The sequence below is a fragment of the Lemur catta genome, chromosome 12, assembly GCF_020740605.2.
Source record: "Lemur catta isolate mLemCat1 chromosome 12, mLemCat1.pri, whole genome shotgun sequence".
Lineage (NCBI taxonomy): Eukaryota > Metazoa > Chordata > Mammalia > Primates > Lemuridae > Lemur > Lemur catta.
The window spans coordinates 92,356,045-92,369,920 of NC_059139.1; the positions used below are offsets into that span (position 1 = coordinate 92,356,045).

The window sequence follows — 13,876 nt, forward strand, 5'->3', positions numbered from 1 at the left end:
GATACTGTTAGGATTAAGTGATATCATCATTGTCAGTGATTAATATAGTGTCTGGCACAGAAAAAGGTTTGAATTGGTTTATTTCAAATCTGTAGAATCAGGACTAAGCAGTGTCTTCTGATAATTCCAGATGTGTGGTTAAAAAAAAAGCCCTGTCCCAATTTAATGATAATGTTTTCTGTTATGAGTTAAATAGCTTTAGGAAAATTTAACTAATGGTAAACAATGCTTAAATCACCAGATCTCTCCATGGCTAAGCCAGTCTCTTACATGAGAATCAGGATCCCAAAAGGAAAATGGTCATGGATGAGAGGTTGTAATCTTCCATATTTGGAAAATCATATTACACAAGTTTGGGAAAATGTCCAAAATGCTAAATCTTGGAAGTAGTCCCTCTCCTTCTCTCAAATGGACACATTATTTAGGAAGTTGTATTATTTCTGAAAAAGACCAGTTGCCCTTCAAAAATAATAGCATTTGTGTATGGTTGAAAGACCACCACCACCGATGAAGGGTTGAGTGTGTTTCACGTGACAAGTAGCTGTGGAGATGAGACAGTGATGTAACAGAGGCCACGTCTGCATTGTACAGTTAGAAACACATTAAGGCCCATTGACCAATTTGAATGATTATGCCATATTTACAATTTCTTATTTTAATTTAATATCTAAGCAAAGCAAATTCTTGTCTTTTTTTTTTTTTTTTTACTTTTCTTAGGTCCACACATTCACCAAAGAAAGCAAATACAGAAAATTACCTTTAATGATAAGTGTATGCATCTTTTGACAAATCGGAGTGACACAAAACTTCTCTAATTTATTGCCCTAATATAAAAGATCATTATGGTTTTCTCCTATATTCCAGGCACTGTGTAGGCCTTTTATATCATCCTTATGCATTCTCAAAAAAAGAAATCATTTGGGAAAGTATATTTAACAAATGAGGAAACTGAGGCATGTTTATTTATTGTTATTTAACTTGCCTCTGGTCACATGAATTAGGGGAAGATACAGAGATTAAATCTCTCTCTAACTTCAACAATGCTTCACTCTACATTTCAATATTCTGTCATTTGAACCATTCAATACATATTCCATATAATCTCTTACTTTTCCTCAACTCCAAGCTATGAAAACTTTTATCTTCTTATTTTCTTTGTCAATTATTCTGTTGACTTGTGTTGATACAGACTCTATTTGAAGTCATTAATTAGAACAGGAAAATGAAATATGATTCACCAGTGATTTTTTCTAACAATAAAATTGAAAAGTAATATTCAATAATGTATTTTTAGTTTTATTTAGACCATAATTTTCATAGTCAAAGTTAGCTGATATAGTGATATAATTAGTCTTAAATCACTAATGATGTGGATGGAATTAATTCCTTCCATATCATTTTCCTCTTTCAAAAACATATTTAATTGTAACAATTTTGATTCAAATTTTTAATTCATCTTAATAAAAATATAATTTAGAAGTCTTAAAAAATTATTTTGATTTGAGAAAACATAGGCAGTCTAGTTGTGATTTCCCTTAGCAATTTCTACAAAAATTCTTTTAATTTAGTGTTTTAAAATACAATATGGATATTCTTATAAGTGGTTCATTATGAAAGACAATTTTATTTGTTATCTAGACAATAACTGAAGGAGAAAAGGAACAGTGGACTACCCTGCCATCATCTCAGACTTGGCATATGCAAAAACAAGCTTTCTTCTCTCTTCTTCAGCGTTAACCCTCATTCACAAATAATTATTTTGCTCACCTCACTATGAGAATTCACAGGAGATGATATGGATTTTTTTCCTGAAATAGAAAAGATTTTACACGATGGCTTGTTTCAGCATTTCAGCATGGCTTACAGAGTGTGATTGCTATATGCTAGGCTCCTAGAGAGATGCAAAAGACCTTGTCCTCAAGAATTTGGAGTCAACCAAAAGTAAAAATTTACAATGCAATGTAGAAAACACTGTAGCAATATTATTTACAGAATCCTTTGGTGAGAAAAAGAGGCAATACAAACAGGTAAGGCAGGGATTAGGGAAGGAATGCCTCCTAGAAGTAATCTGCATTAATCTTGAAGATTAAATAGAATTTGTCCAGGCAAAGAAGCTGAAGGAAAGGCACTTTGGACAGGTTATGGGTTGCAGAATCAAATTCATAGATGCCCAGTGTGGAATGATTACTCACCTGCATTCTAGAGCCAGGTACCTCAGTTCAGACATTATCACTTTCCAATTTCTCATTGTATAGTCTTGGGCAAGCTACTTCTGCTCATCAGCAAATGGATGTTATAATTCCTACCCCACAGAGTTGTTTAACTCAAACTTATAATATGATACATATTATCATGTGTTTCCTATGTAGAATACCTAGGAAATGCTAGATAATAATTATAAGAAAATGAGAAACGACATAATGTTGGGAAACGACAGCTCTTTGGTTTTGCTGAAGAGAAAACGCAGTAAATGACATGGAAGAAGATGAAGGGCTCTGTACCATGTTAAAGAGCTGGAAATTGCCACATAGGTAATGAGAAAACAGAGGAGTGTCATGGTCAGATTGTGTTTTAAATAGATCTCATTGGGGACTGTAGGAGGAAGGGAAGGGAAATGCTGATAAAGATTAGAGGCACAGGACTCAGTATCACAATAATTGTCAAGACTTTATATACTGTGATAAGAATATCATGTAATCATCTTTAATAGTAACAATTGAAATTGAAGGGAGATGGCAGTTGAAGGAAATATTTAGAAAGCAGGACTTGTGCCTAACACTCAGTAAATAAAATAAATCAGGTAAGAATTCAAGGAGGAAAAAATAAATGATGACCTGAAGATTCTTTATTTGGCAGAATTTGGTGAGTAGCAATAGCATAAAAAAGAGAGCAAGAGAATACAGGAGTAAATAGAGGTTTGAAAGAGAAAATCAGATGGGCAGACTTCAGACATATTGAATTTAAGGTATTCTAGAATATCCATTTAGAAATAAGTCAGATTTTTAAGTATTGACCAGTTAATACCAATTTGTTGGTGAGTACATGTGGTGCTTGCTTTTCCATTCTTGTGATACTTCACTTAGTAGAATGGGCTCCAGCTCTATCCAGGATAATACAGGAGGTGCTAGATCACCATTGTGTTTTGTGGCTGAGTAGAACTCCATGGTGTACATATACCACATTTTATTAATCCACTGACGTATTGATGGGCACTTGGGTTGTTTCCACATCTTTGCAGTTGTGAATTGTGCTGCTATAGAATGGAGTTTCAACAGATTCAGGATTCACCAGAAAAGATAAAAAAGTCCAGGAGTTTTCGCAGGACAGATTGTGTTATACGTAGGAGGTGGAAGAAGATGGTTTAATGAAGTAGAAGGTGAAGATATAATAGGAAATTAATAGTATAATGTGGTTTCAATTCAGATTTTGAAGAAAATTTGATTCAGACAAGAGCAGGAATCTAGTGTGGTTGAATAGAAATTTACTATTTCTGAGTTTCATATATACTATGCAAAAAATATATCTATAGATCATTTCAATATAGGTGGCCTAAACATGTCATTTTGTAGGTTGATTGGGGAAATGTAAATAAATAAATGATTTTATATAAAATAAAAATGATTTTAATAATAATCGGAAATCCAATTTTATTTTTAAATTTCTTTTAAAACAAATTTCTCTCCCAATATTTTAAGCATTTTAACCATAATTTACCTGCAGCTATGAAAAGTTAAAAAGTTACATCGCTTAATGTAATTTTTTAATTTTAATTATGTTTGGAATCAGCATGGGCATTAATCATGACAATGACCACCCATCATGTGCTGATGGTCTTCACATCATGTCTGGTGAATGGATTAAAGGACAAAATCTTGGTGATGTTTCATGGTCTCGATGCAGCAAGGAAGATTTGGAAAGATTTCTCAGGTACTGAGGTCACTTATCCTTGTTGCACTGTGTGTGTTTGCGTGTGCTGCGTCTTCTGCCAGCCGGGGAGGCAGCAGGGCCCAGTGGAAAGGCCACCTGTGTAGAAATCGGGGCACTGAATTCCAGTCCTGGCTCTTCCCTTGACTCATGATGTGGATTGGGATGCGCTGTTTGCTTTTAGTTTCCATATTTTTCAAATAAAAGAATGGTCAAGATGCTCTGTAAGATTGAAGAATTATTGTAATGATAAAGAGAATCTATCACAGTGTCTAACTACCTCTTAAGTGTTTCCTGGTGGAAATATTCTCACTGCTCTTCACCCAACACATGTGTTGTTATCACAAAGAGCTCCTCTAATAAAATCCCCACCTTTCCATTATGATAATTCTACGCTTTTAATCTTTTTTCATTAATAAATAGTTTTCACCCTTATAATAGTCTTTGATTCTCTTCTTTTCCACATTCAATGGGAGTAACACTTAGCTTCTATCTGGTTGGAAAAAAATTGAAAAATAATCCTAGTGTTCCAATTTTCATCTTAAAGCCCTTGTTCTTTTACTTTTTCCTTTGATAATAGAATAAGCAGCTGAAGCAGTAGGTGATGTGCAAAGTAGTTAGAGAGATGCTTAAGGTATCCAAAGCAAGTCTAACTAAGGAATATAGGAACACCAAGCTAGCTAAATTCACTATTCAGGCAAACTTTATTCATTTTTCCATACCCTTTAAATATTTAAGCCTGTTTATTCTATTAAATGGGAATTAAAATCTATAAAATATGATGTTTATTACATTACCATAACTCTGTCCTGAAATATGTGCAATACGTTTTGTGCATGCTCGTTGTCATAATAGAAAACAGCACTCAGAACATGTGATATTTTGAACACACCATTAGTAGCTGCTCAGTGGCCCTTAATTGTTCCTAATGGGTTCCTAAGGATCATGCATGATTTCATATGACTGCCTTCATATGAATCAGGACTCTGATCAAATTAAATGTTGTTTACAAGTTGTATTACAAAGCTGTATACAAGTTGTATACAGAGTTGTATTACAAATGACAAGTACAAAAATATCTTCACTGTTACTATTTAATTGAGAATGCTTTCCATACATTCTTTAAATCCCCAAGTGTAGCTGATTTCTTACATTCACACATTACTTTTGGGCAATTTACTCTCTGAATCTGAGCTTCTGTAACTTACAAATGCATAAAATAATACTTACAGTGTTATGTAGATTAGCTGAGATAATCCATATGAACATGCTTTATAAACCAAAATGTTCTATTTACTTGAACACTATTGTTATTTATTATCTCGTAAATAATTGTAAGTAAATGATTTTCATACATGAAATGATTTCTTTGAGCATTCAATAGAAGCACTTAGAAGTAAAAGTAAAAAGATGTTTTTGGTATTATAAAAATGTTTCTTGTTGCCATGCTAACAGGTTTTTACCTTAAATTCAAACTTTCATTCGTATCTGCATATTGTCAGGTCAAAGGCCAGTAACTGTTTGCGACAGACAAATCCTCAGAGCGTCAATTCTGTGACGGTGCCCTCCGAGCTGCCAGGGGTGACGTACACGGCCGACGAGCAGTGTCAGATACTCTTTGGCCCACTGGCCTCCTTTTGTCAAGAGATGCAGGTACGAGTTGTGTCCAGGTGGGATTTTTTTAAGTGTTCCCATTCTTTGTTTAGAAGTATTGATTGGAGAAGACAAACAGGACTTTATTTGGGGGTTTGTGGGTCAAAAGCACCCTAATGCTTCAAAGAAGGATTTCCTAAGACAAGGTCTGTGGATTTTTTTTCTTTATACTTTGGAAGTGATGGAAATAAGGTGTGCACATTTAATCAACGTCAGTAAAGAAGGACCCAACAACTTCTACTTTGAAAATTAAGCAGAAGTCAGAGAAGTATTTGCATTGTGACAGTTAGATGCTTCTATTTTAAATTCCGTACAGTTATCTCTCAGTATCCACGAGTGGTTGGTTTTAGGACCCCCACAAATACCAAAATCCCTAGATACTCAAGTTCCATGTAAAAAATGGTGTAATATTTACATAAAATCTACTCACATTCTCCTGTATGGTTAAAATCATCTCTAGATTACTTACAATACCTAATACATTGTAAATGCTATATAATTGTTATACTATATTTTTAAAATTTCTGTTATTTTATATTGTTGTATTGTTATTTTGTATTGTGTTTTTTTTTAAAAACTGTGGCCCGTGATCAGTTGAATCCTTAGATAAGGAACCCGTGGCTCCTCCATAGAGCCGACGGTCCTTTCCCACCCGATAACCGGGGAAATGCAACAAAAACTATGTATGGACATGTCATTGTGGAAGAGGAACTGTACCTTTCACTCTGAAAATAAATTTCGAAAAGTATGTTTTATAGGAACAAAAATTAAGAGAATAAATTTCCAAATAAACTAGAGGAAACAGACAAATGTGTAGAGGGAAACTGTCTATATAAAAACAGTGTCTGTGTATTATTAGTACTATTACAGTAGTCAGTAATTGCTCAGAAAGGACAGTTGTGTCAGGCCTATACAATCTAAAGGATGAAGCAGAATAGCCTTCTGAACCAATGGAAGAATTTGAGCTCAGTTACCCCTCCTTCTTCTTTTCTTCTCTCTTCCTGCTGCCCATCCCCTCTCTGCCCCTCTCCTCCCCCCTCCTCCTAACACGCACACACATTCCACTTCAGGAATAAATCGATAGCCACACTGAGGGTAAATTGGTTAAGTAGCCTCCTGAAAGCTAACTCTGTTTCACCCCACCAAAGTGTCTGTGATGGCCTCAAAGGAGTTTGGCTTTGTTGAAGATGATGCTGTTTTGGATAACTGGCAGCATAATTAAAATCACTTATAAGGACCACAGCAATATGACATTATGATGTTTTATACTGTCTCTCTGCTTTACAGTTCTCATCAAAAGAATTATTCATTTATTGGTTTATTTGCTCCTTATCAGTCTCACTCATTAGCAACATCTAAGGACAGCGTGCATTTCTCTAGCAGGTAGCCCAGTGGCTTGCAAAGAGTAAGCGAAAAATTCAGTGAATATTTGATGTAGAATTAAAATGAGTGAGTTTATGGAGTTGGAGCTGCATCGAATGTGCTATGTGAAAGTTGCATAGACTGGAATACTCCTCTGGGAGTAGTGGAGCGCCAGAGAAACTGGTGTTGCTGTGTGACTGTGATCTAATTCCCAAGGCTGTACCTGTGGCACCACTATGGTGCTGGGAAGTCAGCATCATGTGTGACGATTGTGACAGCAGACAGATTCGGTTCTGTCAGATCTGTCACTATGTGTCTCCGATCTCATCTACTAACCCCCTTCACTCTGCTCCCACCTCTGCGTTTCTAGGCAATCAAAAGTTTGCTCACAATCTTTTTTCTTAAATCTTAATGGTAAAATTAATATTTTGAGGTACACAGAATTGGGTTTATGGGCAGAGACTTTACATGCTGAAATTAACATTGTTTTTGACAACAGGATAGGCTCTTTATAGTTTCTGCTGTAGGAGAATTGCACAGGGGAGAGTTTCAGTTTATGCACAAAAGAATTGCATACAAAGAATTGATAGAACTGATAATCGAAACCATTCGCCTTTTATAAAGTTCTCCCAGTGTTAGCAAAACTCAGCAGATAATCAACCACGAACATGATTTTGGTAAATTATAGATTGTTTTCCATAAATACCGTTTTTAAAAGCTTTTAGAAATTATTTTAATAATAAAACATATTGCAGTTAGTTGAATTTTACTAGTATCATTCCACAGTATTTTGAGCTCTAAATATCTGCCATGTAATGTATTAAATTATTACTATTTATGATCTAATTTGATTCTTATAGCTATTATATGCCATAGCTATTCTCCAGTCCTGTTTTACAGATCAACAATTTGAGGCCTGGATAAATAGCACTTAGAAGTTCTTATATGCATTAAGAGGTAGTGTTAGATGCAAACTCAGATATGTCTAAATCCAAAGAAGGGAATTCATTGTAACCACTATGCTCTATGGTCTCTTATGGAACTTAAACTTCTTTAACTGCCGTATCATCTTCTGTATGGGAAAACCCTTAGGCAAGATCCTATGTTTCAGCTGAATTCTTTTTGTCTCCTATAGCTCCTACCCTCTCAAGGTTAAAAACATATCTTAATTGATTTCTTTTATTTTTCTAAGCTATTTGCTCTATTCATATGGTTATTTCTGACTAACACAACTGCATGGATTTTTCCATCTCTGAAAATATAACTGTTTATTGGATTTTTTTTTAAATCTGTGTTTCTCAATATTCTAGTTTGTTGCCTTGTTTTAAACTAGACATTGTATAAAGTTAAGTTTTAGGTTTTAGGTATCCAGAAATGTCGTTATTGTTTCCTCTTCATTTTTATATTGCAATCCCAAATCAGTACAGTATGCAAAATGTAAGAATCTGACAGATAGATAGCAGGAGACATAGAAGAAATTATTTACAAATTTAGTCATGTATTTGACAAATATTTATTGAGTTCCAACTGCTTTCCAGGCACTGTACTATGCACCAATATTACAGCAGGAAACAAAGACTCCACCCTCATGGAGCTTACATTTTAGTTGGAGGAAAGAGACAATAAGCAAATACATGTATAATATGTCAGTTGGTGACAATTGTTTTGAAGAAATATAAACTCAGGTAAGAAAGGTAGGAAGTACTACCAGGTGGGAGGATGGGGATGGTGCTATTTTTATAAGGTGACCCAGGAAATCCTCCTAGATAAGGTGGCATTTGTTTAGAGATCAGAACAAAGTGATAGAGCAAGCCATGCATTTATCTTGGGAAGACTATAGTGAGAGAAAACAGCAAGCAAAATGTCCTGGAATTTAATGTGAGTCAAATTTTAAGTTTGATATGCCCAATTAAGCATCCAAGTAAGTAGAGATGTAAGCAGGTCCAAGACAGATATATGTAGATATATATCTGGAAGTCATTATAAAGAAGTAGATGATACTGAGGACATAACACTAAACGATAATAATATGAAGTGAGTTAGAAGAGAGACAATATTCAAGGACAGAGCTAAGTCAATACAATATTTAGAGTTTAAGAAAATGAGAAAGTAGGAATAGAACCAAAACAAATTAAGATCCTAGAGAGTTAAGTGAGGACATTTTCAAAGCAAGAGTGATCAGCTGTGTGAAAAGCTGAAGACAGATGGAGAAAAATGAAGTCTAAGAATAGATGTTTGATTATTTTTTTCCCAGACAACTTGGCACACTATTATTTGAAGGTGTCTGAATATGCTTGAATACCTAATAAGTGTCAGGAGTTATATCTTACAAGTATAAAGTGGAATACTTATAAATATAGAAGACTGAATACAGTTGTGTGCCACATAATGATGTTTTGATTAATGATAACCACGTGTACAACTGTAGTACCTTATGATTATAATACTGTGTTTTTACTGCACCTTTTCTATCCTTAGATATGTTTAGATACTCAAATACTTACCAGTGTGTTACAGTTGCCTACAGTATTCAGCACAGTAACATGCTGCAGAGGTTTGTAGCCTGGGAGCATAGGCTATACCATATAGGCTAGGTGTGTAGTAGGCTGTACCACCTAGGTATGTGTGCGTATACTCTACGATGTTCACACAGTGACAACATTGCCTAATGATGCATTTCTCACAACATACCACCATCATTAAGTGACACCTGACTATAGTTCTGCTACACACATGTATATCTTCAAGTGGATCCATGTCAAGTCACCATACCTGCCAATCTGTCATCTAAACTCTGTGTGAAACAAATCTCCTAGAAGGCAAGCTCCTTAATATTAATGGAGTTGTGGGTCCTTTTTGTCATTGTGCCTGGCACCTAAGTAAGTGCTCAATATGTATTTTTTGAATGAATAAATCAATCAATTGAATGATGGAGAAATAATTTCTAAATTTTCACTCATATAAATACCTGATTCTCAAATATATAATATATCAAGATAATGTGATGATAACCTTCTAGAATATGAATGTAATGACTACATAAAAGCCAACCCATAGGGGCGGATAACTTGTTTCACAGCTTATGCACGATTTGGTCAGGCTTCCTTATTACCACCTTATGGCCAATCTGTTACAAATAAATGTCAAGCTTCGTGGTGTGAAGGTTCACAGTGAGCTTCAACATGTATGTTTCAGGTAGAATTTTAGAAACAAAATAATTCTGAATCTGACAATGACAGCTAGACCATGGCGTCTCAATTAGATATTTCTCTTCCATACTTGTAAAGAGATATTTAAACACAAGCACTAGAGACTCACTGTTATTGCATAATGCTGATCTAATTAATGATATAAATTTACCCTTAGGATAACAGCTTACACATCTGCAAAATGTTTAAAGGCACAGATGTAGAGATGCTTGTGCAACATTTTGATTTCCAGCAATAAAAGCTCACTCTCCTGCATTAACTTGCAGAATTAATGGGTAACTTCTTAGATGGCTTTGTTCTTAAGTCCTCAGCTATTGGTGCCTTCAGGCCATCTGGCATCTTGTGGCTGAGCCAGCTCCAACTGAATCAAGTCATTGTAATAGCTTCCTGAAATTAGCCTGGCTGAGAATTCAGAGGTATGGAGGGATGTTTCCCTAGAAACAGTAAGAAGTGGCCCTGCAAGAGTTACTTTTTTTGAATAAGAAGGAAGTGTGATAAAATTGAAGATCTCCAGGAAACTTAAGGTCCTCCCTTTGTTTTTGGACTAGGCACATTTGTGAACTGCATATGTATTAAATGTGTAGAAACTTTCTTGTATGATTTGAATCATATAATGACTTTAATAATTGACATGGAAACTTCCAGTTTTATATTTCTCTCATAACTGCTTTATTCATCAAAACTATGGAGGACTTTCTAAAACCTCCCATCTGATCCAGTGAAGAGAGTGGTATTGAAATGAAGTCCTTCATGAGAAAGCCTTCATTTCTGGAGGGCTTCATTTCTAGAGGGCTGAGTCTCTAACTTGGCATTGTGAAATTCCAGGGGCAGCAGAAATTTGGTTGTAAAAAGGCTTAACATGAAATCGTTGGAGTATGTAGACTGCATGATTTTGGACTTATAAATCTACAGTAATGAAGACAGTGTGGTATTGGCAAAAGGAGAGAAATAACCCCACAACGGAACACAATAGTCTAATTATAGACTCTCACATATGCATATAATTGATTTTCAACAAAAGTGACAAGGCAATTTGATGGGCAAACAAAAGCTTTTCAACAAATTTTGCTGGGACAACTGGATGTTCATTTTTAAAAAATTACTTCATTCATACACCAAAATTAACCCAGAATATATTATAGACCTAAATGTGAAATCTATAAAATTATAAAACTTCAGGGAAAATATAGGAGAAATATTTCTTTAATAGGACACCAGAAACATGACCAATAAAAGAAAAAAATACAATCTAGGATTTATCAAAACAAAATGATTTCCTTTAGGAAAACTCTGTTAAGAAAACGTAAAGGTGAGCCACAGAATGGGAGAAAATATTCATGATATGTACATCTGACAAAGGATTAGTGTCCAGAATATATAAATTCCTCAATAAAAGACCAGCAATCTGATAAAATAGGCAACACATTTTGAACAAACAATTCAGAAATGAAGATATACAAATACCCAACGTGCTCCTTAAAAGATGTTCAGCATCATTAATGTTGCATCAAGAAATGCAAATTAAACCCATAAAGAGCTACATTGGCATACCCACTGCAATGTTTTAAGTTTAAAGGATTGAAAATATGAAATTGTCGCCAATGATGACAGAGCAACCGGAAACCACATATACTGCTGCTGGAAATGAAAAATAGTACAATCGCTTTGGAAAAATTTTATCTGTTTTTTCTTAAACCAGAGATGGGGAAACTTTTCATGTTGGAAGGTCATATTAATTTAGGTGTAATCAAATAAGGCCACATTCAAGAAACTTCAATAATTAAAAATGTACATTATTTTGTAAAAATGTATCTACTATGTACTTAATAATTTCATAAAATGAGACTTAATTTTAAAGTTGACCTTTTAATGATTTTGTTGTGTCTGCTTTTTGTTGGAAAGCATTTGAACATTTTTGGTTGTGGCATGAAGGTCCACAGTTTCCGTTGATCTTCCAGATGGGTATCAGTCATTTGTGACCTTAAGAGCATCCTGATTTGGGTTAGGTAGGAAAATGTAGATTCACAGCAATTAGTGGTTGAAAAGCAAGAAAGCATTTTTCAGGAATGTTGCCAAAGGCATGGGTATTCTACTGCATTTTTCCATATTTCAGAGGGATCTTTCTTAGCATTAAACAATAACTATAAAATGTCATCTACTGAGAGCTCAATCAATTCCATCTGTAGTTCTTTAGGTGCGTTGATGATATCAACTAGGTGAGGCTGAAATGCTAATTTCAATGTGATGTCATGATTCTCAAAGTTGGGGAACTTTTCATTGCATTCTCCAATTAATAGGTCTGCAAGAGCTGTGTACTCTTCAAATGATTCACATATGTCATCCTTCTCATCAATGACCTTTGCTAACTGGATAAAATGTTCATCCAAAATTTTCTTTTAAAGAAGTGTTTTGGAAAAAGTCTCTTTCGAAATGCTTGGATTTTTTTTTTTTTTTTGCCCTATATATGTATATAGACGTGGTTTTACCTTGCGAAGAAATATTCAAGTTGTTTTGATTTGACATGGTATCACACAGAAATGCTACATTCCTATAGAAATGTTCTTTCAGTAATTCACATTGCTGATTCTGTTCTTCATGAAATTTAACTCTCTCTTCTTACAGAGATAAAATTTTGGCTAACACCTACTTGTCCCTGTGATAGCCAATGCACCATAGAAAGATAGGGCAAATCTACATTGAATACCTCAGTGTTCAATTTTAGCATGTTACAAAACTGATGATGACATGTTATATTTGCACAGAGTTAACAATACTTACAACTTGTTGCAAAGTGTCACTTAAAATAGTAGCTTTAGCACAGAGATTTTGCTGATACAAGATACAATGAAAAGAAATGGGAGCATCTGGATCTATTAATACTTTTTTAAATCTGTGCAATAAACCCTCCATGTTTTCCTGTCATGGAAGGTGCACCGTCTGTACATACACTCACTAACTTTACCAAATTCAGTCCAACTTCACAACATTTATCTTGAAAGTTGTTGAAGGTATCTATTACCTGTGTTCTGTTCACAAGAGTGCCCAAAGCGAGTAACTCTTCCTAGCAAAGAAAATCTTCTGTTATGACCCAAATGAATTATAAAACCTGTGCTGAGTCAGTAGTATCATTTGATTGATCCAAAGCAATTGAATAATATACATTTTCCTTTTTAAGTATTGCATGAAGTTGTTCTGTTGAGTTGAAGGTGGATTCATGCTGCCAGTCAGTTATGGTTCTCCTTGAAAGAGGCAGTTGTTTGTACTTTGAAACATTATCAGGGTCCAAGCATCCTACAACTTGGACAATGCATTTTTCACAATTTCTACATCACTGAATGGCTTTTCTTTTCTCCCGAGTATATAAGCTACTTTATAAGTTGCTACAGTGGCATTATTTCCAGGTCTTATTGCTGCTTGAAAGAATTGTCTTTGCTTTTGCTTTTCATCTTTTAATTTCTACAGTATAACCTTTCGCATTTTTGGTCCTTTTGAGTGGTATAATGCTGATGAGCATTGAATTTCTTTAATGTTGATATTGCAGAACAGAAAACAAGCAAATTATCTTATCTTTAGCAGAAACAAGATAATATTGCAATTCTGAATCCTCATTGCAAAATCTGTTTTCTTCCTTCCATGTTCCCTTGATCGTCTTTGACATGATGGGCTGTTAAGCAGACAGAATTGAAAAATACTGTCCAGCTGTGCAACTATTCACAAATTCCACTTCA

At 34.7% G+C, this 13,876-nt stretch overlaps 1 protein-coding gene across 1 annotated transcript in view; it reads left to right on the plus strand.

Annotated features, from left to right (window-relative positions):
• Window positions 1-13,876, plus strand: part of ADAMTS19 (ADAM metallopeptidase with thrombospondin type 1 motif 19) — a 231,720-nt gene that overhangs the window by 130,167 nt on the left and 87,677 nt on the right. The window contains exons 9-10 of the mRNA XM_045566066.1: window positions 3,787-3,927; window positions 5,427-5,577. Coding sequence (XP_045422022.1) covers window positions 3,787-3,927; window positions 5,427-5,577 — 292 coding nt within the window. The remainder of the gene's footprint in view (window positions 1-3,786; window positions 3,928-5,426; window positions 5,578-13,876) is intronic.